The sequence below is a fragment of the Calonectris borealis genome, chromosome 25 (genome assembly GCF_964195595.1).
Source record: "Calonectris borealis chromosome 25, bCalBor7.hap1.2, whole genome shotgun sequence".
NCBI classification, from domain to species: domain Eukaryota; kingdom Metazoa; phylum Chordata; class Aves; order Procellariiformes; family Procellariidae; genus Calonectris; species Calonectris borealis.
The window spans coordinates 3,547,148-3,572,510 of NC_134336.1; the positions used below are offsets into that span (position 1 = coordinate 3,547,148).

A 25,363-nucleotide genomic window follows, 5' to 3' on the forward strand; every position below is an offset into this window, starting at 1 on the left:
TAACCACTTCTCCTCCTCAGCTGGGCAGCAGCAGCCTGTAGTTGGGTATTTGCAGGTTGTGCTGTGGCTGCTGGAAAGCAGGGACATCTGGCAGGTGACACCAGAGCACCGGGGAGAATATCGCCTGTTACTCAAGGCTCCATGTCAGTTTGCTCAAAATCCCAAAGGAACTGGCCACGTTATGGTTGGGTAAGACCATACAACCTGTAGTGGGGAGCACACACTGCGCTGGCTGCAAAGGAAAGACCGTGCTCCTTAGCTCCCAAGTGGACCCTGCCCCACAGCAGGTCCTGCTCTGACATCCTACAGAGCAGCCGCAACCTCCTCCCACATCAACCCGTCTTCTCCCAAGTGGGAACTCAACCTTCCCTCCTGCTTGGATCCCAGTTCCCCCATTTGGTGGATTTGTGATGGGTTTGAATAGCAGTTACATCTCCTGCTCTCCAAATCTTTGCTTCACATATTTCCTCTCTGCCATTATTTGTGGCTCAGGAGTTCCCCAGCGGCTGCTGGAGCTCAGCCGTGCGCCCGTGTTCAGCAATGCTTGGCTGCCCTCTCCAGGGGAGCCCACAACACTCGCGGGGACATTGGCCTGCAGACGCTTCAGAAAGAGGCAGAACTGGGAACCCAGCGCTTCCTCTTGGCCCCTCGCTGGAAAAAGGGGGTTCCCCTGCTCAGCAGGGCGCTCAGGCACAGCTGGGACCTGGGACCTCTCTGACTCTTTCGATGCTGCTCAGGGCTGGGCGGTTTTGAAAGGCCCTCTCTGTATCTCATGTGTGGAAACCACAATAAAGATGAAAGGCATCATGGCATCATATTGTTTAAGCAAAGGAGAAGAGACAGGTTATCAGCTCTGTCTCAAAAAATAACGGCTTCCATTTTGGTTCCCATGAACTGACAAATTTTCCTTTGCAAGAACAAATACGAGACTGTAAAGAGCTAGTGAAAAACAGAAAGATACTTTATACTAGTCCTGAGTTAGAAAAGCAGCACTCAGCCCAAACTATTCCGTGCTCTGTCACAGCTTCAGATCCAGCAGGATCCTGTGAAATATAGACCCAAGTTTCCTCTATCTGCAGAGAGAGCTGTTATGTCAAAGGAGTGCGTGTTATAAGAAAGAAACATTATTACTGCAACATAGATAGAAGCTTGTAATTTGGTTTCTGGACTCTCTTTTACAGCAAAAATTGTCCTGCCAGAGTAAAAGAAAAGCATTAAAGGCTGACTTCCGTAATGTAAGGGCTTTTTGTTCCCCTCTAGCTTGGATTTTTTTCCCCTGGCATCAGCTGCAGCTAACACAGCTGTGAATAGCCCTGCTTTGGGAAACCCCCCATACCCAGGGTCAACATCTGGGATCAATGACCAGCTTTACATTCCCATAAAGGTCAGGTTCTGCTTTTGTCTTTTTGCCTGCTGGCACTGAGCAGAAGTACAGTCAACTCATAATCACCAAGTTATGAGTAACTAAAGGAGCACCATCACTCAAGTAGGACTCTAAGAGGCTGCCTTGGCTGGGTGGGCTTTAAATGGCCTCTCTCTCAATTGGGTGGGGTTGCCTGAATTCAGTGCACCTGATTTTAGTGTATTTAAGCCAGAAGCACAATCAGGTGCAACTGAGCTGTTGTGCAGATAGTGGTGCAGGATTTTGCTGAGCTCTTCAGGAGAGTCTCGTCAGCAGCTTGCATTTCTTGCCTTGCTGCCAGTAGCTGTACCAGATCTCTCCAAGTGAATAAGGCTGAGCAGAACTGGCAGCAGGGGGAGATGACCTTGGAAGGGATGCTTTCCCTGCAGTCCTTACACAGGTACTAGCTCTGGCTGCAGAGGTGGCTGGCTGGTGGGCACCTCAGCTTGCTGGGGTGCAGGAAGGGCTGGGGCTGTGTCGCAATGAGCTGCTAGCTCTGGTCCTGCAGTGTGCTGGAGGGAAGGCTTAAAGAAAAGCTGTGCAGGCAATGGGGAAAAGCGCTTATGAGCTTGGTCTTGCTCAGTAGTTGTCTCTCTATCTCCAGAGCAGTAGGGAACAACCTCTGGGGCTGCTGTTAGGACATAGCTCATGTGATGGGGCACTTAGTCACCAGCACTTGCAGGAAGTGTGGCTGTGCTTTGTGGGAGGACAGTGACTTGCTTGTATTTCTCTGACTTGGTGTTTGCTGGGGCTGAATTTGAAAACTGAGTGGCCCAGACAGGGCTGAGGGTGGAGGCACTGCTTGTGTTGATAAGGTGTGAATCAGAGAGCCCGTGTGACTTTATATTGCACTCCTGGAGGAAATGCTCAGAAAAAAACAGACTTGAGTCTCTCTCTTATAGCATAGCTCATGTGAGCAAAGCAGGGCTTGTCTGATGAGTTTGCTCTCTGTCCCTGTAAGGCAGTGGCTGTGCCCTGGGTGAGCTGTCCTGCTGGAGAGCCACCTCTGCTTGCTCTTGTGTAGTGAGGTGGGTTGAGGGTGGAAATGTTTTTCCTGCTGATAGGATATGAACCAGGCATATTGATTTACATGGGCTGAAGGTTCCTGCAGGCTTTTGTGACTCAGTGCTGGTGTGGATTTCAACAGGGAGCTGTTGAGACAGAAAATCTACAGGGTGTGACTCAGGAGTCATGCCTGAATGTGCTTTTATTTACAATGTTCGGACATCAGCTGCAATGAAGCTGCTTCAGCACAAGCCCTTTAAACCCTCCTGGGCCATAAGGCTCAGGGCTTGGATAATTGATCTTCAATGAGCTGTGTGTGTCCATGGTGTTTTTACTCTTGGTGCTGAGTTTGTTGTGTTCTGTGTATATGTATACCTACAAATGTGCATGCTGCAGTCATGCGAAGGAGATGCGTTCTCAGAGACACTCCTGAGCATGTAACTGGTTTCAGCAGTGCAGGGGAGGAAACTCTTATTCTGGAGATGATGCAACTCAGGTACTGGTGGATACTGACTTAATTCATATCTACAGCTTATATAGAAATTATCTTTAGGTATCCTGCCTCTGCTTTAGCAACAAACTTATAAGGAGCTTCAAGCAATTAAAGTACATATTTTTATTGAATTGTTGGGGTGCTTGCCTTGTACCTCTTCTCTGTTTACTCTGGAGAGATTCAAATATCCACTTAGTTCCTGTAGATCACTGCTGTGGATTTCCTGAGCTTTATTTGATTGAGAAGCAGGGGTCCTCTGCCAAACAGAATAAAGGATATTCTAAATGTTACTGTATACTCAACACTCTTGTGCAGATTTTTAAGAAAATACAAACTCAACACATTTCCCACATGAGGAAAACTTAGGTAGATTGTAACCCTGGTTAATGTTTGACTCAGATGGAAACATCTAACTAGTTTCAAGTGTGTCATGGGACTCTCAGTAACCCCAAGGTGTTTACTTTTTATGGCTCTAAAAATGATGTACCACCAGAAGCTTGTCACCTGAGGAATAAAACTGGGGCAATGGTTGACTTAACAAATGATTCATCTGTGCTGCTTACTTCCTGCAGCATCCATCAGTGGGTATTTCCACTGAAATGCTCTGGCATGAATATGAGCATGGTTAGATCATCTTGATCACAGCTGGAAGCATTTTGGTTTGGGGCTAATGAAGCTCTGGGGACTTTGTCTTCACTGGAACTTCTGTGCAAATTGCTAGTTGTTGCAATGCCAGCACAGATGGAGCTGCTTCCCTGGGCTGGTATTAACACTTGCTTTGAGAGAGGATGGAGATGCTGAGTGAAAAATGATAGTGGCTAGGGAAAACCTTGAGTTGTCAGTGTGGCAGCAAAAGTGTGGTGGAGGGCAGAGAGGAGGATTTGAGTAATGTAGATTCTACTGAAGAAACTGGCTCCCTGGGAACATGAGGAAACTTGGTAGTTATTCCAGTCAGCCTTGGATTACCTGGAGGAAGCAGAATAATCCAGACATTTGCACAATAGAAAAAACATGTACAATAGGTTATAAAAGCATGTAGCAAAGGTGTAGTGGAGCTGAGGTCATTGAGTCTGTGTTGCCATGTGGCAATACACAGCGGAGTTAGGTTTGGAGGTACTACCCTGTTCAAGCAGCATGTTTGAGGGCACTGCCTCTTGGGCCTTGTCTTTAGCAGATGGGTTGAGGGCACTGCCTCTTGTCTTTAGCAGATGGGAGGGCTGCATGGCATGAATGGTGGGCATGAGCTGCTCCTGGAGGCAGCTCGCATCTCACTGCAGCCCAGACAGTCTGCCCTGAGTAACTGAGGTGAATATAGTGCTGTAGGCTTTGGAACAAGAAGTCTTGTGTTGAGGCCATTGAAAAAAAAGAAAGAGGGTTTAAAAATCATTATTTGAGGGAGTGAAGTAGCTTCTCTTGAAGTGATCTCAGATCTTGATGATAAGGGATCAAGACCCTGCGACTGAGTGTGCTGTGTCTTCAGGACATGTAGTCCAAGACACGGCAGGCACTCGAGTGCTTCTGTACATGTTAGGTTACTGTAGCTCTGGGAATATCTCCTTTTTTTCCACTGCAGGAGAGGAAACCTGCCCAAGGTTTTAGCAGCTGAAGTGTGAAGTATAGGTAACTTTCTCTTTGCTTGCAAGTTGAGCATTGTGATGTTTTGGATATTCTGGACTGCCTTTTGATTTAAAAAATACCCCTTGTGTTCCTGCTTGAACTCTGAATGACACAATGTTCTGTAGCATGCAACTGGTTTCCTGGTGTGTTTCAGAGAAACAGTTTCTGCACAAATACAGAATTGGTTTATCACTGACATTTCCTGCTCCCCTCTGGCTAAATGTGTCAGCTTGACCCCAAAATCATTTCTGAAAGACAAGATGTTTTCTGAAATATCTAGAAGATAGTGAGGAAAGACTGCCAGACCTTGTGTCATCCTTCATCTGAATTGAAAAGTACATGGCTGTTCTGCTCCCCAGACAAGAGAGCACATTTGCAGCCAATAAAATGCTATTTCTAAATCTCAGTGACATGTCCTGACTTAAAAACATGTACACACTGAGATAATGTTTTAGCAGATATAAACACACTAAAGATGGAACCAAAGTAAAAACCTGTTGATGTGCATTATAGGAGAGTTGTTTGAGATAATTAGTGGAATTTCAAGGCTTAAGTGTTTGTTTACAGCAGATACTTTTAGTAGCTTTCATTTAGATAGAAGACAACAGTATCTTAGCCATAACATTGTGCCAAGAAATACAGAGCAAAGGGAGGAAAACAAATTAATCTCAGCTTGGTTTGTGCAAACATACAATAAAGAACATGAACAAAAGTCTGGGCTTGGTTATGTCAACACATCTTGTGTATTGAAACATACCATGCCTTTTCAATAACACTGCATAATGAAATACAAACTTCTTAAAGATGCAGCTTCTCTTTGGAGTACTTGTCTTTGTTCTGTTAGTGCCTGAAGACCCTATGGTGGGTCAGAGCCCTGTAATATTAGGTGCTGGTCAGTAAGAAACCAGCTCTGTTTTACGTGGTTTACAGATAAAGGAGGAAAAAATAATTTTTCCATTCTGTAGCTAAAAATGCAGGGTAACTCATTGAACTCAAGGTGTCTGTCTATACTCAAAATAAAACCTCTGAATGTTCATTGTTTTTAAATACTTCCCCCTGCCCCCGTACCCCTCGGTGTTGTTTAAACTGAATTAGTTGCTTTCCATTTTATTTTAAGATTCTTTGTTTTTCGTCCTTAATGCAGTGTATAGTGCTTGACTGGCCCCTCAGTGGTGGTGGACAGGGAGTGGGACCTCTCTTGAGTGTGCAGGTTTCTTGTGTATATGTAATTTTCATTCAGCCTGTACATGGTAAAGGCCAAATCTCGTGCGTTTCAGTGCAGGTGATCCCTTGAGGCAAAACAAGAGTATGTGAATATGAACACAAACAGCAGCCAGTGCCGGGGGCTCTGCAGTTTTGAATCCCTTCCCACAACAGTAGTTTAAACCCGTGGAGGCTTTTCCCCTTTACGCATTTCCCTACACTTTGACATTAAAAATCCCTCTAAATTATTTTTAATAATTTAAATGTTAAAAATTATTTAATTTAACTACATGCAGGTGTGGGGTATGGGCTCGACGAACTCGAGGTTTTTTGGCGATCTGAAAGCTGCGGGGGATCTCTGCGGGGCTGGATTTTGCTCTTTGTTCGCTGTTCAGTGAATCCCCGCTCCCGGGGACCCTCTTACAGCCGGAGGGTTTTTTTGTTTGTTTGTTTTTTAATTATTTTACCTCTTTGAAGCCCCAGGCGGCAGCTGGCGCGGCCACCCCTCTCACCTTTTGTTGTGCTAATTCCCGAGCGAGTGGGGTGAAGCTGGCTGCGTGGCCGGGGGTTGGGGAGCGCAGCCAGGGGACCCTCGGGCGGTGCCGCGGACGCTGTCCGGTGGAGGGGCCGGCCCCGGGACAAAGGGCCGCGGCCCCGGGGCGGCCGCGCTCCCGAGCTGCCCTGCGCTGAGGAGATTCAAACGGCGGCCCCGCCCGCCCGCGGCGGCCAGTCTGCCCCGTCCCCTCCCGGCAACAGGCGGGGCTTGGCTCGCATTGGCGGAGGGAGCAGGCAGCGCGCTCCTATTGGCTGGAGCAGGGTGGTCTGGGGAGGGGGGAGGAGGGTGAGGGTGTTATACGGCGTAGGGAAGCGGCCGCCATTTTGTGTGGGAGATAGAGGGGCAGCGGCAGGAGTCGGTGGAGCAGTTTGCGGGGGGAGGGGGGGTGTCGGAAAGTGACGGCGGAGGAGCAGCGGGGTCGGTTCCTAAAGGCCCGCGTGTGTGTGTCTGTGCTTGTGGGCGACCGAGACGGACAGAAGTCGGTAAGGGAGGAGCGGTGCGGGAAGGGCCGGGCGCTGTCGCCGCCATGTTGTGCTCGCTGGGCTGCTCCATTGTTGGGGAAGCGGGGACGGGGGTTCCCGGCTCCCCGCGGGGTTAGGCGGTACGAGGGACCGGGGGGTGTAGCCAACAGAAGAAGAGAGAAAGTTTGGAGACGAACAGACGGAGCTCTGGCAAGCGCCGAGGCTGTGAGGGCCGCTCCGGTGGGAGCAGACAGCTGCTTGGTTTGTGCTAATAACGTTACCTCGGCCTTTAGTTTTAGTCACAAGGCGAAAGCTGTACATGAAGATAGGTGGCTCTTCCTGGAGTTTTTGTGGAGAGGTGGGCTGGGGGTGCTGATGGCTCTGAAGAGTGACACATCGACTAGAGGGAGCTGAACAGATTGGAGTGCCTTAAGATTAAAATCCTCAAAAATATTTCAGGAGAGGATGAGCCATGGGCTAAACAGGGAATTATTTTAAGAATTAATAAGGAATTACTTTGCTAACGAAGGTGAAAAAAAAAACAGAAGTGGAGCTCTGTTGTAATGGCTGGAGGAGGGTTTGGGGTGCGATTGGTTTCGTGGGAAGTGTTGGGACACTCGGGGTCAGTTTCTGTGGGCAGTAATGCTGGGCGGTGCTTTCCTGTTCTGGTCCCACAGAGTTAGGCGGGTGAGTTCTCAAGGGATAGTTTTCAGGGTTTCTTTGTGCTCAAGAGGGATGCATTGAAGCACTAGTTCCCTAAGAGTTCATCCCAAAGTATTTTCCATTGTATATGACTTTTTTTCCCTATTAAAAAAAAAAAGATAAGGTTCTTGCTTGCCTATTAAAATACTTAAGATACAGAGACGCTATTCTCTGTGAAATGCTAAATATGATGGTGAAGTTTATATAAGTAGAGTAAGATAGATATTGCCTTGTCTTTTGTTTTTTTGTTGTTGTTGTTTTGGCTTTTTTTTTTAAGTTTGAGGTATATTGTCATCTTTAACAAATAAGAGACACAACTGACTTTATGAATTCTCTGAATTATTTCAGCTTCCCCCCTCCCCCCCCCCCCCAATTTGAAAGGGAGACAATTTCCTTAACCTGAATTCAAACTTCATTCTCATTTATGCAGTGGGACTTCTCCCTTGGAGCTTCTGTGCCGAGAATCCGATGTTGGGCTCGGCTACCTGGCTGAATACAGCAGATCAGCCCATGAAAACTTCTATTCCTAGCCAAAGGAAGGAGTCCAGCAAAAGGCAGCACCTACTCTTTCAGGCTTGGAAGCAAGAAAGGGGGCAAGAGTTGGAGAGTGTGGAATCTGAGAAGACAACTGAAAGGTAAATGGGGGTGGGAGAGGAATAGTATACTGTAGGAGAGTCAGCATGAAGGTGCCAAGTACCTTGTGATAGTATCTGGCTGTCTGCTTTGGAAGTTCAATTACAAATGGCTGCTTTCCATCTGAGGTTGTTTTCAGTTCACTTTGGGTTTATCAGAGTAATTCTTGGACTTACCAGAAAGACTGGGGGAGTGGCTTTATCAGTGCAAACTTTGCCCAGATCTTTAGGTGTAACAAGCTTAGTTTAAATGTCTTCAGGATTAAATACTAACACCTTAAATTTGGCACCATATTTTGCAAGCAACATGTCTTTCACATTCTTCCAGTAACACCTTTTGCTGAGGAGAAAAGAAGTGGTGTGTTTAGTAGTTGGGCTGTCTGGAGGACCAGCGTTTTCGTAACTAGGTAGACAAAGCTGTGACTATTGATAAGGGGATTGGGGTGCAGTTCCTGAAGGATGGTTTGGTATATGACGTGCTGGTCAGCCATCAGCAGCAGAATTGTTAAGCCACTGTTGAGTCAGTAATCTCCCACTCGGAAGATATGCTGCATTATAATTCAGTTCTCATGAGTGTGTCAGCTAAGTTCTTCGGTATTATTGAAGTGGTGTCCAGTAAAGGAGAAAACCCGCTACTTCCAGTTGATAGAAGTTTTGGTTAGATTGATTTCAGTCCTCTTGCTTAGAATCTAAAAATTCTCTGAAATATTTTCTGTTTTAAAAAAAAAGTCGTAATGCAAACTCCACCGACTTTTCCCCCTGTTTTTACAGGTGACATTTAAGTTGAAGATGGGTGGTGGAGAAAGATTCAACATTCCAGTTCCCCAATCTAGAAATATCACCAAGAACCATCAACAACTTAAAAACAGGCAGAAGAATAAAGACCAGAATTCGCAGATGAAGACCTATATGAAGAAAGAAAGAGGACATGGATGCAACTCATCATCTGCTGCATGGCAGGCCATGCAAAAAGGGGGAAAGAACAATGTTCATTTCCCCAATAATCAAAATTGGAGTCCTACTTTATCAAATCACAACCTGTTTTTCACACCTCAAACCAATCAGAACTATGCTGGAGCAAAATTTAGTGAGCCACCCTCACCAAGTGTTCTTCCTAAGCCACCAAGCCATTGGGTACCTGTTTCTTTTAAACCTTCTGATAAAGAAATAATGACATTTCAGCTTAAAACATTACTTAAAGTCCAGGCTTGAGATGTAACTTTTCATATTTTTAAAGTTATTTAAATTTACAGGGTTTCAAATTTGAGAATTGTTATTCCTAACTCCAGATGCACAGATGTACAGAACTAGATGTTCTTGCTGCATGTAGTTAGTCACTTGGAAGAGGGGATGGAAGCTTACATTCCCCTAATGTTTTACCTCAAAAGTTGTGTGCTGTGTTCACTTCACTGTGAAATAGGTATTCTTCTCTATAATCTAATCAAATCCTGAACAGTCACCATTTATTGTATTTATTGTAAGAGTAAATGGGACTGTCTCCCAAAATTGGAATTGTGACTACTTTTTGGTATGGTGTTAGAAAACCAGCTTTTACCTAACTTAATGCAGCATTGACTGGAAAAAAAATGCACTGAAAGCTTTAGTCAGGTACTTTGCTGCTTTTCAAACTTGTGTAAAATTTGCTAGTTAAATAAAAACTCCGCAGAGCAGATTTGCTGAGCAGAGGAGGCCTCCACCTAGGCACTAGGTAAAACCCAGATTGTTCTCGTTTATACTGGTGAGCTTTATTTGGCACGCTTGAATTGGTGGACAAGCATGTCAAGCCTGTGACTAAAACTCAGATCTAGGAAACATTGGTGTGTGTTCTTGAAAGGATGGACGAACGCATCAGGCAATTCTGTAATTATCTCTCTTCAGCTCTAGCAATACTTCATTGGAATCTCAGCGAGTCAGACTGTGCCAACTGGTGACACTGCATTGCCAGATGACTGCCAAAAAATGCTAAAAAAATCCTTCATGTTCCGATTGCACTGCTGAGTTCTAAAATAATTTTTGTATTGGTTTTTAAAGTTGTGAGAAAGATGGAGTAGTTACTTAGACTGGTCTTAAATCCATTACCCTGTAATAATTGTTTTAAGTTACAGTAGCTTGTGGCAGGTATTAAAATGTTTTCATAGGGAAGACAGAGCCATGTAAATAAATGTAAAACTTTGTAGCATATGTAAATTTACGCTGGGCTTTCCTGCACAGAAGTTATTTTTAGTACAAAACTGCTGAATGTAAGATGACCATGTTGAGTACATGGCCTGATTTTAAAAAAGATATTTTGTTTTTTTAAAAAAAAAGGACATTTGTGGCTGTGCCCTTGCACTTAACATACAGTGAATATGCACGTTTTACTTGGTTGTGAGCTCATTTTTAAAGTAAATTCAGTGCAAAAGAGGCTTATTTAGAATTTTTTAATAAAATAAAAAAAAACCAAAAAAAAAAGCTGCTCAAGTTTAAGATACTCAAGTTCTGAATGTATAGGAGAGGTGCTTATTAAATGATGAAAAAAACAGTAAGTGTTCAAAATCAAATGGGTTGTTTCATAAGCAATGCAAATGGCTGAGATTGGGTGCTTGATGAAATTGAAGTATAACTGTTTCTGTTTCTAAAATGCACCAATGCTACAATGTTATTTTGTCCCAATATTGGCTAAAATGTGTCATTGTCAGAATGGGGAGAGGGACAGTTGCCAGCGTGCAGCTTTCAGTGCTGTCACAATTCAGTTGATCCTGTAATAGAAACAACTGAACTGTGGTAACAGAATCCAAGGTTATTTAAAAATACAGTAATTACTAAAAAAGTGCTTTAACTTGAAAGGGAGTTTTGCAGATTGTGAAATGTTCTTTGGGATGTCTTTCCGTACATTCAAAATGCAGTGGCAGCTGGTTGAATGTTTACAACTCTATTGCTCCAAATAAGATGGAATTGGCAGTCTTTAAACTTATGTCTTTGTGACCTGGACCTTTACCAGTGAACGAGCTGTATCCCAGTTACAATTGTGTAGACTTGACTTCAAATTGTCAATTACTAATGGCATATGTACAAATTGGAAACAACAAAAATTTAAATAAACTAAACTTTTCACCCCCTACAAGGATCTATTTATTTTAAGATGGTAGTGGAAAAGTGGGATTACATCATTTTGGCAGCTCAAGGACCTCTGACGCTTTGGCATACTGATTAATGTATTTGAATGCTCCCTTTCATATCCTTAACTAGCAAGAACCTCTTTACAATTATCTTTATCTGGTAAGACTCGGCAACCTGAGAACCCCAGGCACGAGTTCTGTGTGTCTCTTCAGGCCGAGCATCCCTTCGCAACGAAGGAGGTTTCTTCAGCTACAGCCCTCATTCATGCCTCACCAGTGATTTGTGAACACAGGGCTTGAAAACTAACAAACAGTCACATTACTCACAAAAGCAAAACAAAGCCTGCTAAAGGGCTGTCAGGCTCTGCCCAGGAAAGCTAGACTAAGTGAGACAAGCTAGTCTGAGTAGATGCAGCTTAAGCTTAGCCCAGTACAGTTGTGATCGCGCTCTCCGCTACCTCTGAGGATGGGTCGCTGGCTGAGTGCTCAGGGCTAGAGGGAGCTTCCTCGGGTATGGCAGTGCTTGGTGGTCGATCTCCAACAGACTACGGCTGTATTAATTAAGTCAGAAGGTGCTCTCAAGTTATAGTCAAAACTTGTACATTTTATTCCCAATTCACAGGGTTATTTGCACAGATGGAACACAAAACTCAAGAAGAAAGGATGTGTATGAATAAAACATTAGCATCTTTTGATCAAACACACTACAGGGTACATAGTCTTCCCTTCCTATAATAGTCTCATCAGTAAGAGCATCTTTAGACAAATATTATAGCAATGGACTACAGACTTTTTAAGCAAGTTACAAGATAAATGGAGAAAACCAGCAATTATTAATGGGTGATTATGTCCTAAAAATGTGTAAATTTATCCCTTTGTACTTCAAAATGTTAATCTGCAACATCCCTGCCAAAAAATCAAGTAGCAGTGCTGCGATGTATATCAATCCAATTGCCCTTCTCTGAACATATTTCACGCTGTTACCCCAGACTAAACAGTAAGGAGAAAAAAAAGCTCTTTCCAAGAAGAGAGCTCAAAATAACATTTAAATTGAAAATTTCCACTTTGAATAAAGCCATTATACTGTACATTTAAACATCTTTAAAAGACATAGAAAGGATAACATTTAGCTTTCAGAGACCAGTCTATTATAGTCCCTAATTTAAACACCCAGCTACTTAACCACTAAATTTAAGATTTTTAATTATCGGTTGGGTGCATGGACTTTTGGTGAAAAAGAAGTTCCAATAGAGCCTTCTATTACTGCTGAGATAAATCAATACGCTGCAGATATTTTGGAGCACAGCCATTATTTTCAGCAGAATTTTTACATACTACTTCAATTCTACAAATTTTGCAGGAATGACAAAATCTAGTTTACCACAGAAAAACATAATTCCCACCGTTCTTGAGACTCCAAAAGAAAGATGCCTATACATGATCTTTTGTAGCCTTTTGTATGTTCTTGCATTCCAGCTGTGCATAACCTGCAGGTAGCTTGCACAAGACAGGCTACTGCTTTTTTTAGAGCAGGACTAGGACACCTGCATCAAGGAAGGGAGATGTTATCTAGATGGGCTGTGGCTTGACTTGCATGAATGCGTAAACATTCCCTGCCTTTTGGCCACATCCTGCTAACTCGTCCCCAACTGAAAGGCCCACAGAACAGCTTCTTCACAATTTTTCCATGGGAGCAAGAACTAGGACAACATCTTTATTCATGCACTCTTGAAACATCGTGGGTTTGTGTTCGGCTTTTCTGGCTTGTTCATATACACAAGTCAAGTCAAAGTTTAGTCCTACCTCTGGGAGAGAAAGAAAGAACCATCAGAACTGTCAGATACTACATTATACTTGCAATGAACTGGATTTTCAAAACAAAAAAAAAATTAAACTGTGCTATACATAAATGTTGAGGCACACAATATAAGGACATGCTGACAAAATAGTTAAGGTATAGTTACTGTTACTCTCAAAGTCAGTCTCAAAGTAGAACCTCAGCCTGGACACAAAGATGTTCTCCTCCCTCCTCCCCACCCATCCAGCTGTAATTCTGGCTGGACTAACGTGAACATCAATTACAGCAATCCCTTGCAGGCTGCTGACAAAAACATAACCACACTTTCCCACGACACAGTCAGGTGGACCGCTTTTAAGCAGGATTGAAGACTATATTCATTTAAGCAAGCTGAAAAAGGGTGGGGTTCTCTGCTGTTACAAGCCATTTTTATGGACAGCTACAAGATAATCACAGCCTAACTTATGAAGTGTAAGAGTGGGTTTATCAAAGCAATTAAGTGCTTTTCAGAGTTGTTTTCATTCAGTGGCATAAGAAGAACCAGTTGTAAATACCACAAGTGCCAGGAGGCAGCTCAAATTTTAAATGTCATCAGCAAAGTTTTACCACCTTCTAGAGAACCACTGCTGGTGAAATTTTTGATACGGCAAATATAAATCGATAAGGTGATACTAGAAATTTGGTTCTATAGGAATCTTCAATTGCTGATTTTAAATAGTTTATAACCTGGCTAATAAGATCTGAATTATAACCATAGGGAAGTCCATCCAGCAATAATGAAAGTTAACGGAAAAGAAATTTCAATATATTAGACTAAAACATATGCTTATCATTCTTATTTTGTCTAGTACCCCTTTAAAAATACAAAATGATAATTATTCAGACATTAAATGATAAATTCCTGACTTTACTGAAATACCATAGTAAGGATTTTACTCCATAAGGGATGCATAGCTCTAGTCCTAACCATGCTCTGGAGTCAAATTCTAAAGCTACAATAATTCCAGTGGATCAGTATTTCCTTCATTTTTTTATTACAGCATGTTGCTAAATTTACAGCAAGCAGAAAATAAGCTGGGTCTTTAGTTATTTTGATCAAAACATTGATGTTTTAAAGGTAGTACACAATATTTGTTAAAAAGAACATATAAAAATACCTTTTTAGAAGCCTCTATAAGAAAGGAAATACAAAGTTTAATCCCACAACTTTCCTCTGCTAGAGCTGCACGCTACTGCTACAGTTTTAAATAGACTTTTTGCTGTTTTTAAACTATACATCCAGGAAAGTCTACAAAATTAAAGGAACGTGCATATAAATGATTGCATAGCAGAACATGAACATTAACTGCAAACAGTAAAGAAAAAGTTAGAAATACTATCAAATGTACAAAGATTCTAGAACCAACCCCCTAAGCACGTTCCACTGCCAATATTTAAAAGCCATCTGCATTTCTTCAAAGGCCCTGCTGAAAACACTAAAACCCAAACCTAAAACATTTCTCTAAAAAGGAACTTTTTGAAATCAATGTCTTTATATGCTACTACATAAGACAGCAAGGAACACTAAGTGTTTGATGCTGGCTTTTGAAGGTAAATAGAAAAAAACAATGCCAAAAGCCATTTTCATAACAAAGTATCTTGCCTTCTAGAGAAATACTGGTAAGATTACACACTGGTTTTGTTATTTTTCACATTCAATTTACTAAATATACTGTATTAGTGATAAACTAAATAGCTAGAGATGCAGCTCTTGTTCATACCCAACTTCAAACATTTGTTCTTAAGTAAAATGAAATCTTGTAACCAAACCACTATCCATTCTGAGGAAGAAGTGATTCAGACTTGCTTGACCAAATACTTTTTGATGTGTAAAAGCAAGCCTTTGTTACTCAGGAAGAGAGATGGCTACAGTTTTATACCTATGAATACACCAACTAACCACAGGAGTCATTGGCAGAAAAGTTTAGTTCTTATATACTGTACACACACAACTCGAAACAATCTACTTGTATCTAACAGCAGGAAAACTAAGCAATTTTATGGTTAACTGCTCACTAAAATTTAGAATAGATACAAAAACTGCAGAAAATGTACACACAACCTAATATTTAGTTGCTCTGCCATTTGCTGAAATCTGAATTTAATTTTCCATTTCAAGGTGTTTTTTCCCTCACACATTTAGTACTAGCAGCCAGGGCAAAAGCAGTGAAGCCTCTATCCTGACAAATCACGACACTGCACGATCCCTGAACGAGCTTCCAAGACCAACTCTCTCCCCATGTAGTACATGCATTGTTAGTACCATCTCTCCAGATGGCAGGGTTAAAGAGAAATCTCAAAAACATCTCTCCATAGAGCTCCATTTACCAACCTACTTGTGTCAGTGGGCATGGAGAACACAGAAACCTGCCTTTGAACAATGGAAACAAAAAATTGCCAGTCTGCATTTCACAGCAGTCAGTGTTGCACTACAGCTGTCCAGTTTTCTGTTTTATCACAAAGTTTAGCATTAAAGAACAAGTTAAACAGTTGGTTTAACTGTTCAGCACAAACTGGTACCAATTTCTCTACGGGAATGACATTTTTAATAGGACAATGTTGCAAGTTACGATCAATCAAGTCATCACCAATATCTAAGCATTAAAAATGCAAATCTTTACAAAAATATACATAGAGACACCACAACCAAATCAGTAGCTGCCCATGACATTTAACCAAGTGGACATTCTCTCTCTCTCTCTTTCTCGCTCTCTCTCAGTGGCTTCTCAACACTGTTTTAATTTTAACCATTGTCGGCTACAGGGAAAACTGACAAAGAAAATATTTTTTAGCACTGTTGCAACATCGTATTCCTGATAATTTAAGTAAACTGAACTGTGTGTAAATGAATCTTACATGCCTAAAACCAACATGGATACACTGTTAGTGGCCACTGGACTTGGGACTAGTCCATGACCTTGATCTGGATTTTGACCTAGATCTAGAATGTGATCTTGACTGTGATTTGGATCTAGCTGGTTCTTTTTTTCTCGACTCCTTTTCATATCTTGAGCTGGCCTTATAGTGTGTTTTAGAATCTGTTTTAGAGGTGCCTCTAGATTTGGTGTGAGATGCAGACCTAGACCGTGATTTAGCCTTCATTTCTTTCTTGGGCTGTGACTTGGATCGTGATCTTGAATTGGACTTAGATCTTGAAAAAGATCGATTGCGGTGTTTGAACCTATCAGAATAAAGGGGAGAGAGGAGATTTGAATGTAAAAACACTATTCTTAGACATCTAGTACATAAAAAATTGTTTACCGTTTTTTGCAGGAGAAACTTTTTTTTAAACCTATAGTTAAAGGAATACAGTGATCTACTTTTCAATTAAAGGGTGTAAAAAGTATTTTACCTATCATTGTCCGAATGGCTTCTGCTACGACGAGGTCTTCCAGTAGGTCTACTGCTAAAAAGGTACATCAGAAAAAGTAAACGGTGACAAATACCTATGTATGTATACAAATGCTTAATAAATTATTTTTCAAGCTGTGCATTTGCTTTTAGTTATTCTTCAATGAAGCACAGAATCACTTCATTCAATATTTCTGATTTGACGTAACATGCAAGATACGTAACTCCCACAATTACAAAGTGAGTATAGAAAAAGATTATTCAAAATTTTAACAATTAAATAGTCAATGTGGTGTTTCTCCTCCACAGACTGCTGTGCAGTTGAAGCCAAACACACACTACACTTACTTTCTGGGACTATACGATCTTCTATAGCTGTAATCAAAAGAACGACTTCTAGACCGTCTCCTTTCGTAACTCCGACTTCTAGATCTCCTATATCTGTCATAGTCATCGTAACGAGAAGAACTGTATAGGTTTCTCCCTTCCTTGGCTTTCATTTGATTTGGTGCTGTAAAAAATAGCAATGTTTAACATTTTAAGTTAAAAAAGATGCCCTACTTTCCCTTTAGTGACACTACTAATCCATATATTTGGTATTTAGCAGAAAGCCTAATTCATGATTCTAGCAGACATGTTTATGGAAAGGACAGATGAGAGATTGCTGTAAGCCATTTTCTTTTTGCTGCTTTAACCACTGGACAAAAATTAATGCAGCCTTGTAGGCATTATAAATCTAGGAGAAAAAAAACAAAACAAACCCAAAAACCAGTAAGAAAGGACTAACCCCCCACAAAACCGGCTAAGGTGATTTCAGGCCACCTGGAAACTGCTATGACAGGCCAATCCCGTAACTGAAATATTCTAACAATCCTGAATTTACCCCAAAAGTGAAAGCTAACAGGGAATTAATTAAACATCCATTTTCTTGACTACACAGCACCACGCATTACACCTGATCCACACTCTTCTTTAATGATTAAGACAGCTTATACAGAAGCAGCAATGGATGCCACACAAAGAGAAGTTTGATTCTAAAAATAACCCCCCGCCGGTACAACAATGCACATTCACTCTGTAGCTTAGTTATTAAAATCATTAAGAAGAATGAATGAATTTATTCGCCTTCTGTTGTATTTTCTCTAAGCAATGTAGCTATCTTTCCTCTATATTAAATCCCATTCTCATTCAAATCCAAAGACCATGCTCAAAGTATTTTAAACATATCATGCTGTAATGAACACTGTCTGTACTAAACAGCTACAATTCGTATGTTTTAAGTGCTGCTGTTTACAACAGTAAGGCAGATTTAGTTAATTTTTTTCAGAAACTTAGAAGAAATCCCAATGTTTATATACAGGACACAAGCTTGTCCTTCAGAGCGTATAATTTCCATTGACTTCAATAAAAGTTAAATATGAGCATTTGAGGGAAAGCTGGACAGTTAGGTTGTTTCTTTGATAGCTTTAACTGAAAGATCTTTAAGGCGCTTTTATTCCCAAGCCGCACATGAGTATTATAGTCCTGTTTTAGGTCAACAAGTATGTGTTAGGTTTACCAACAGCATGTTTTATTTTTATATAGTATCTGTATCTATCTATATATTAAGAATATGTATACGAATAACAGATGGAAAAGATGTAAGTTCTCTTTACAATTATCTGTTCAGAAAATAAGACTTCTGTTCCATGTTGAATTGAGATACCTTGAAATTTATTTTTTGCTGAAGCCAAATGAAAATGAAGACATTACCTCAATCCTGGAAATTGGACTGCATTGGGAAATGTCAACACAGAATCACTAATATGCTTCAGCACAATATAAACATTGCAATACATTAAAACTGGGCTACTCATTTTGATAGGGAGAATTTTCAACAGTCTAGCTTTCTTTGCAGTAACACATAAAGCTGCACAAAAAGCTCTTAAGAATTTTCAGCTAGCAGCAAGAATCAGGTTGTGGTAAGTGACCATTATACTTAGTTATCTGTTTTTAATTAAAATGAGTCATTAATAGTTACTGGATAAAAAGCAAAACATCCACATGCTATTTACATACAAGTAAGAACATATCACAACAATTAATAACACATGTAATGTTGCCTGACAGTAAACATTAAGGCTAAAATCATAGTCTGATGAAATACACGCAAGGCACTTACTCTTCCGATCCCCCTGTGCAAACTGGATTTCTATTTGCCGACCACAAATCCACTTTCGATCCAAATTATGGAGAGCATCTTCTGCATCACGGACATCTTCAAATGTGGTGAGTGTTAAGGTACTTGGGAATTTGAGTAGTTTACAGATTTGGTATTTAAAATTAAAAAAAGAAATCAGTTATTTTCCAATTTTACAGGTTTTTTGTTTGTTTGTTTTGTGTTTTGGGGTTTTTTTTTGGTTTTTTTTTAAAGTTCTTTTGGTCATGCTACAGTACACACTAGTAAATTTTTTTTTTTTAATTAACCACCAGCTATCTGAGAACTCCTATAATAAAATTAAAATCTCATCATATGACCATGAACTTATCCATCAGCAAGCAGTTGCTATGCGATACTCTAACTTTTTTCTTCTCCCACTTGTACTTATGCAAGGAAAAAAAAACGGTATCCTTTTCAAAATACATTTGTTAATGGTCATTCAGTTCTCTCCACTACATTGACTTTACTAAAATTAAACCCTAGTTCTTAAATTATGTTAGGCATATCAACAGCAAAAATTAACACGTGTCTATTAATTTTAGAATTGGGATAAAGCTTTCCTTTTTTTCACCAACTGATTTTAAGTTTAAATTATGTAATGCCATGGATATGTATACAGACCTTCAACAGTCTGAGATAAAAGCATACACTAAAACCCCTACACTATCAGGCAGGTCAAATGCTCAGTAACACAGACATTACTAATTTTAATCTGCAAGATTGACCACTACTGTGATTCACATGCCTTCTTCCAGCTATGTGTCCTGAAAGAACGAATTGCCTTTCTCCTTGTAGCAACTCAGATCATCATCAGCATCATCTATGCAGAAACTAAACTATCATGTTGTAGGTATATATCTTGATAAACCAAGGACGAATGCACTTTCATTCAAGACCACAGTTACAATAGCACTCACGAGAGAAATATTACAGGTTTTGTCAATGGACTAAACCAGAATCATTCATCAAATTACTGCTTACATGACAAACAGAAGAAAAACTGTTATTCTGTAGGATACATCAGGTATGACTCCTTTAATCTTGGCCACCATTCAACTTCATCTTGACCTTTAACTCTTTAAGTGCTTGTCAGAAGGACTTGTCATGAGATGCTTGGCCAAAAATGACAGATGGCTTTATCTTTTACTTTGAAAAACAACCTTTTCCCCCTTTTGTAGATAAAGCGAAGCTTTGTCTCCCATTATGGCTTGTCCTTCTTCCAGCTTTTCTTTATTTTTTCTTTTCCCAAACTCTCCCTTCTCTTCAAGCCTGATCCTTAAGAGGTCTTTGGCTTGTCTACTTGCCTTAATTGTTGAACTCTACTCTAAAGGTTCTTTCATGCTTTCTCTTTGGGGTCGCCATTACTGTACAGCTTTACATTCTGAGGCAACAACAGAGGACAGTAAATTAGGGGACAATATTAAAGAAAGAAGTTCACCTCATTTTTCATACAATCTGATTTTGATCAAGTGATTCCAGTTTCCATTTGTTAAATTAACAATGAATACCAGCCACAGTTTGCTAAGCACAAGTTTACTTACATACCAGTGATAATAAAAACGTGCTAGACAATTTTGAGTCCGTGATAAATTTTCATTTAAATCATATAGTATTAATTTCTGTGACATAAGCAAGCTTTTATATTACTGGACTTGATTTAAGTTTTGCAAAAAGGCAAAGAACAACTGAGAGAAGTTAATCTTCAAAAATAATGAAACACCACAATATAAGTAAGACACTTATTAGATACAACACAAAAGTAAACTGCTTTTTCATTTAGATTTGTTACCTCTTACACAAACTTGAATTTCAAACTTCAACACCCCTCACTAATCAGCCATCTGAAGAAAGGATATTGAACATAAGCAAATCCTCTGGGACGACGAGTGTAGAAGTCAAGTGGAACGTATACATCAACTATAGGCCCGTAACGACCAAATTCACGGCGCAAGTCTTCAGACCTAGAATATCACAAATATCTTATATGTTGTTTCACTATTTAAGGTGTTACAAAACATCCACCAAATTAAAAAATAATAATAATTAAATTTTTTTTTTAAATCTACAATCAATACGACCGCCCATCTTTTTGGAAGCAGTTGGTAGAGGATGAATGTAGCAAAACGTTTTTAGGGAAAAAAGTGCTTGAGCAGTTCATTGTTAAGCAACACACTAGGCTTTTCTGAAACACTCAAAACTCAGGATGCTTAAGATATACCCTGGCATTTTGAAACCAGTGTTCAGCATAACTCTACAACAGAAGCGTAAACTGAGAAGTGACACATATTAGTGAATTCAATGCAGGGTGTACTAGCAAAGGTTGGCAGAAATTGAAAAGAAGCATCTAAGAATTATTGTTATTCAAGTACCTCATGTAACTCTTGACAATGATTTTGCAACATGCAAACATCAACTGTAAGATCCAAATAAACAGTACGAGAATAAACCAGTCACACAAACTCATTTCCATAGAATAATCAATACTTACAACCACATCAAATAGAACAAAACTTGAGTGAGCAACCATTCATGCCCTTAGGATAGCTTTTCCAAAGAGGTGGCTTTAAGAGAGCTGAGCACAAAACTGATGAACAGATCTGTAACTATACTTGGAACAACTACTGTCTCCTCAACAGAGAGGTTTCTTAATCACATCAGCTTCTTTACATGTATTTTTGTGCCATTTGAGGACAATAACCTGTATGAGAAAGACTGATGTAATACCATATTTATGTGGTATGGAACAGTTACTACTATCCATTTCTCTTTCTCATCGGTTGGGAAAGAATCTGCAGTGCATATAGTCAATGACGGCAGAAGGCAACTACGACAACCAACATCAAGATCTCACAATGAAACCATCTCTAAGAAGAATGGACCGTCTAATCACAAGCTTATGGTGAAAGCCTCAATAAGACCCACATTATTTTACAAAGTTTGGAGATAACAGTCCTCCCTGACCTTACAATAATATAAACTACCAGGAAGAGGAAAGAAAATTCACTTAAAAAAAAAAAAATTTGAAGCTATTTACGCTTTTGACCACAATAAGGTTCCTAATTCATTCCATCGTGCCCATGGTACTGTTATTTGCTGAACAACTTTGATGCAAGCTGCCCAGGCAAGTTGGAAAACTCATGCTTGCATTTTACACAACTAGACCTTACAGGCACTTCCATACAAATTCTACAATAATTAACAACATAAGAGTGCTCTAACTCACATGTGCGTTCTATACTAATATGCTCTATAAATGTTTCACAGCTAATAAACACAAAAGGGACATGATAAACTGCAAAACAGAAATGGATAAATCTAACAGTTTACTAAAAATATCCGAGCAATAAATAAGAACCTGTGCAATACACACTTTTTAGCTATGAAAAGTTATTTCACTAAGTTGCTGGACATATTTAGTCCTTACGGAATTTTGCTACAAATTATTATGGAGAAAAAGCATTGTTCCCCCCCTCCCCCCGACTCTATAGTGAGTGTCGTAAGAGGACACGATACATAACAATTAATGCAATAACATTCCACCCGAATTGGCAGCAAACTAACGGAACCAACTACGCCAAGAATTTTGGGGACACCCACAGCAAAGGCGCCGTTTTCTCCCTTCTAGTAACAATCGCTGTATTTCAAAAGAGCATTCAAAACTCCAGCGGCTGCTGAGCACTGCCAAGGGGCACAGGCGGCTACCCCTCAAGCGGGCATGCAAATCCCGCCTCGATCTCCCGCTGGACAAACTCAAACGCGGGTACGAGAGTTTGACTTTCTTCCGGCCCAGCTTTGTTCTTTCTGGACGTTGTTTTGAAACCGATCCTCGTGGAGACGAGGGAAATAGAGCAGGAGAGGAAAATGGAGAAGGGCGCGGAAAGCAAGGCAGGGAGAAAGGTAGAGCAGAAGAAGGGAGCAGGCCGGCCTCTCCCCGTTCCCTTCCCTCGCTCCGGGAGGGTCCCCGCGCCCCTCCGGCGGCAGCCGCCCGCGCGGCCTAGCGAGCCCGCCAAAGCCTGCGCAGCCCCCGCGCCCCGCTGGCGCCCGCCCCCACTCACCGGGTGTCGTCGGCCACGTTCCGCACGAAGAGCGAGGTGTTGGGGGGGCGCAGGTAGCGGGACATGGCGGCAGCGGCGGCGGCAGGGGAGGGGGGCGCGGGGGAGGGAGCGAGCGAGCGGCAGGGCCCAGGCGCTGCGGGGAGCCGAGCGGCTGAGGCGACCCTCCGGAGCTGCACGCAGCGCCACCGCCGCCCGCGCGCCGCCTCTCGCGAGACTTCCCGCGGGGCTTCCGGCGAGAGCTCCGCGCGAGGAGGGAAACACGGGAGGAAAAGGGGGGAGAGACTGCCGGCGCCAAAACCGGCCCTGCCCTCACTGCGCATGCGCCCTCGGCCCGCCGAGAACGCGCGCACGCGCAGAACGCGCCCGCCCGCCGCCACTCACCACCCGAGCGGGAGTGCCCCTCCCGCCCTCCGGCGCCGCCCGCGCATGCGCCCTGCTCCGCCCCGGCGGCCGCTGGCTTTTCCCGCCGAAAACAGGGAGAAGCGCGCGAGCTACGCTCCTGGCGTGAGCAAGATGGAGGCCGCGCCGCTGCTGTGAGGAGAGAGCGTGCCTCCTGCCTCACGCAGTCACCTCTCGGCGCCATGGCTCACTCCTGTGCAGTCGGCCAGCACAACAAACTGACGCAGGGGCGGATTAGGGTGTCGGGCTGTAGGGCTCCCTGGGCGAGGCCTTTTCCCGTGGCTCGAGGCATCACTGTTCCGTGGCCCCGTTACCGACGCGTTGTTGTGCCCCAGGAGTTTTCATCGGACAGTGGTAGGGCAGGACTATTTGCAAAGGACCGGCGCTTTTTTATTAAAGCCATCTGTGTGATGAGAACACTAAAGCAGGCGGATAGAGAGATCATTTCTTAACACCTTAATGTGTGACTCACCAACAGGTATATAGGCAGATAAATGGCAGATCTGTGACTGAACAGTTCCAAGTGATTTGATGGGTCCAAAGAGCAATGTGTCTGCATCTTTACCGGTGTGAGGGATTTTCAGCGAACTGCAGATGGGAGAGAAAGACTTAAGAGTTGATGCAGTCCTGATATCTGTTGCTAGTGTATTTTCACTTTTTTATTTTTAATGGCTGAACATGAATGAAAACTCTGGTGGGTGGACACTGCTGTTTATATCCTGGCAATCTCACACTCAGAATTGCCTGACATTTCTATAAGTTTTGAATGACAGACGAAGTTCGATCACTGATACAGGAGGTGTATGTGAACTATATATGCTGCTCTTCTGAAAAAAAGAAAATTATGGTGGTTGTATGCTCAGTGGTCTGTTCAGGACTTTGTGGAAAAGAGATGGGGGTCTCTGACAATGTTTTCTGCATTTAATATTTACAATTAACATTATTCTGTACTAACTATGCTAGCAGCAGGTTGAGTTTGTTACCTTGTGCAATATGTACACAGATCTGATTACACAAGTCATCAAAAGAATATGAAAATCCAGCTAAGAAAGCACATTAGAGACTGAAATTACGGTGGGAGTGCGTGACACAAAGGAGAAAAAACTCCTTCTGTAGACATTCTGAAAAATGGAATCACCAGAGTGGAGTTTGGTGATGGATAAAAATACTTGCTGCCAGGATTACCCTTTCAGAGCTTTTCGAATTGGAAATGAACAGTTTTGAACAAGATCCAGATAAGATTATAAATACTCCCATGAAGTCCTTTGCAGAAAAATTCACTTGGTTTTGTGGAAGAGTGGATCCAGTGCTATCATCCAAATCTGTAAGAGTTTGTCATCCAGAAATGACCAATTACTTTGGGCAATGGGGCAAGGTTTGCAATCTGATTAGAAACCTTCAGGTTTTGACTGCTTCGCGTAAGGAACTGCACTGAATATTTCACCTAAATCTGAGATGTCCTGGGACAGAAGAATATTGCCATTGGATTGAAAAGATTGGCACAGTTGTTGGAAATACTAAATCACCACAATTGTGAAGCAAGTAAGATGAAGTATTCTTTTAAGAATTTTTAGGGCTTTAATTAAAATGGTTTAGCATCAGTTTAAGTTTTATATAGGATTAGTGTAGTTTTGGTATGTAGTATCTACAATCTATAACTTAAACAGCCTTTGCATACCAGTTGTCATGTATTGAGGCAGAACTTTGTTAAGGGGTTGAATAGGGAAGAAGTGAGTTTGCAAGGCAGATTATGTCCAGTAAACTGGGAATATTTGAGTAGTTATTGAACCAAAATAAGACCTTCATGTTTCTTTTAAGAGCAAACAAATATATACGCATTTTGCTTTAACATCATTCCCATTTTATGTCATAATGTATCAAAGCAAATAAGTGTTGTTTTGTAACAGGCTTTAAAAGTGTAGGGTTCAGAGTAATGAATCATCTCTGCGTTAGTTTAGAAATAAACCTGAAGTGTCTCATATTTTGTATCCTGATACAGCATTTGGTCACTGAAGACTTGCAGTATTCTCGAATTTACTGTTGGAAAACTACGCTCTGTTTTGTAGTGTTTCATTGTGTAGTTAGCAGCAGTTACCCAGCAACTTCCAAACAGAAGCGTTTCAAGCTCTTATATGGCTTTTTGCAGTACGGACGCTTTAAAGCAGCCTTCTCCCTGAGTTTTACTAGTGTCTTGATTTCTGTTCTGTTGCTCTTATTTATGTGTAACTCACATGGAATTTAATTTAGTCTGCAAAAGTGTACTTAACATTAGAACTGCCTGGGAAGCAAAATGAACGCGATGATACTTGCACGGTTACGCCAATAAAACTCCCCATGAGGACAGCCTTATCA

At 41.6% G+C, this 25,363-nt stretch overlaps 2 protein-coding genes across 10 annotated transcripts; one reads left to right on the plus strand and one right to left on the minus strand.

Moving 5' to 3' along the window:
• The first annotated feature begins 6,568 nt into the window (after positions 1-6,568).
• PNRC2 (proline rich nuclear receptor coactivator 2) lies at positions 6,569-12,685 on the plus strand. Of its 2 annotated transcripts, XR_012677197.1 has the most exons (4): positions 6,569-6,758; positions 7,870-8,074; positions 8,843-11,372; positions 11,410-12,685. XR_012677197.1 is itself a non-coding variant. In XM_075173387.1 (3 exons), exon 3 carries the CDS (start codon positions 8,861-8,863, stop codon positions 9,281-9,283), a length of 423 nt encoding a protein of 140 aa, XP_075029488.1. In that variant the 5' UTR covers positions 6,571-6,758; positions 7,870-8,074; positions 8,843-8,860; the 3' UTR covers positions 9,284-10,364. The 2 variants fall into 2 exon arrangements, 1 of the variants encoding a protein (XP_075029488.1); XM_075173387.1 differs by lacking the exon at positions 11,410-12,685 and having other exon boundaries at positions 6,571-6,758; positions 8,843-10,364.
• Positions 11,753-22,918, minus strand: SRSF10 (serine and arginine rich splicing factor 10). 8 transcript variants are annotated; one of them, XM_075173383.1, is made up of 7 exons: positions 22,613-22,918; positions 20,412-20,518; positions 18,519-18,620; positions 16,706-16,868; positions 16,359-16,409; positions 16,086-16,187; positions 11,753-12,974 (listed from the first exon to the last, which is right to left on the minus strand). In XM_075173383.1, exons 1-7 carry the CDS (start codon positions 22,675-22,677, stop codon positions 12,956-12,958), a joined length of 609 nt encoding a protein of 202 aa, XP_075029484.1. In that variant the 5' UTR covers positions 22,678-22,918; the 3' UTR covers positions 11,753-12,955. The 8 variants fall into 8 exon arrangements, with proteins under 8 accessions (XP_075029484.1, XP_075029483.1, XP_075029486.1 ...); XM_075173382.1 differs by having other exon boundaries at positions 16,359-16,412; XM_075173386.1 differs by lacking the exon at positions 11,753-12,974 and adding an exon at positions 19,539-19,938 and having other exon boundaries at positions 12,981-16,187; positions 16,359-16,412; positions 18,519-18,640; positions 20,347-20,518; positions 22,613-22,901.
• Positions 22,919-25,363: the final 2,445 nt, after the last annotated feature.

What these genes read in the sequence shown, in the direction of transcription:
- PNRC2 (XM_075173387.1), top strand. Translation starts at nt 8,861, where the DNA reads ATGGGTGGTGGAGAAAGATTCAACATTCCAGTTCCCCAATCTAGAAAT.
- SRSF10 (XM_075173378.1), bottom strand. Translation starts at nt 22,677, where the DNA reads ATGTCCCGCTACCTGCGCCCCCCCAACACCTCGCTCTTCGTGCGGAAC. An exon ending in AGGATTTGCTTATGTTCAAT is followed by an intron (nt 18,621 to 20,411) that starts ATCCTTTCTTCA and finishes CACTCACCACAT; the next exon opens with TTGAAGATGTCCGTGATGCA. An exon ending in AGATCGTATAGTCCCAGAAA is followed by an intron (nt 16,413 to 16,705) that starts GTAAGTGTAGTG and finishes GTACCTTTTTAG; the next exon opens with CAGTAGACCTACTGGAAGAC.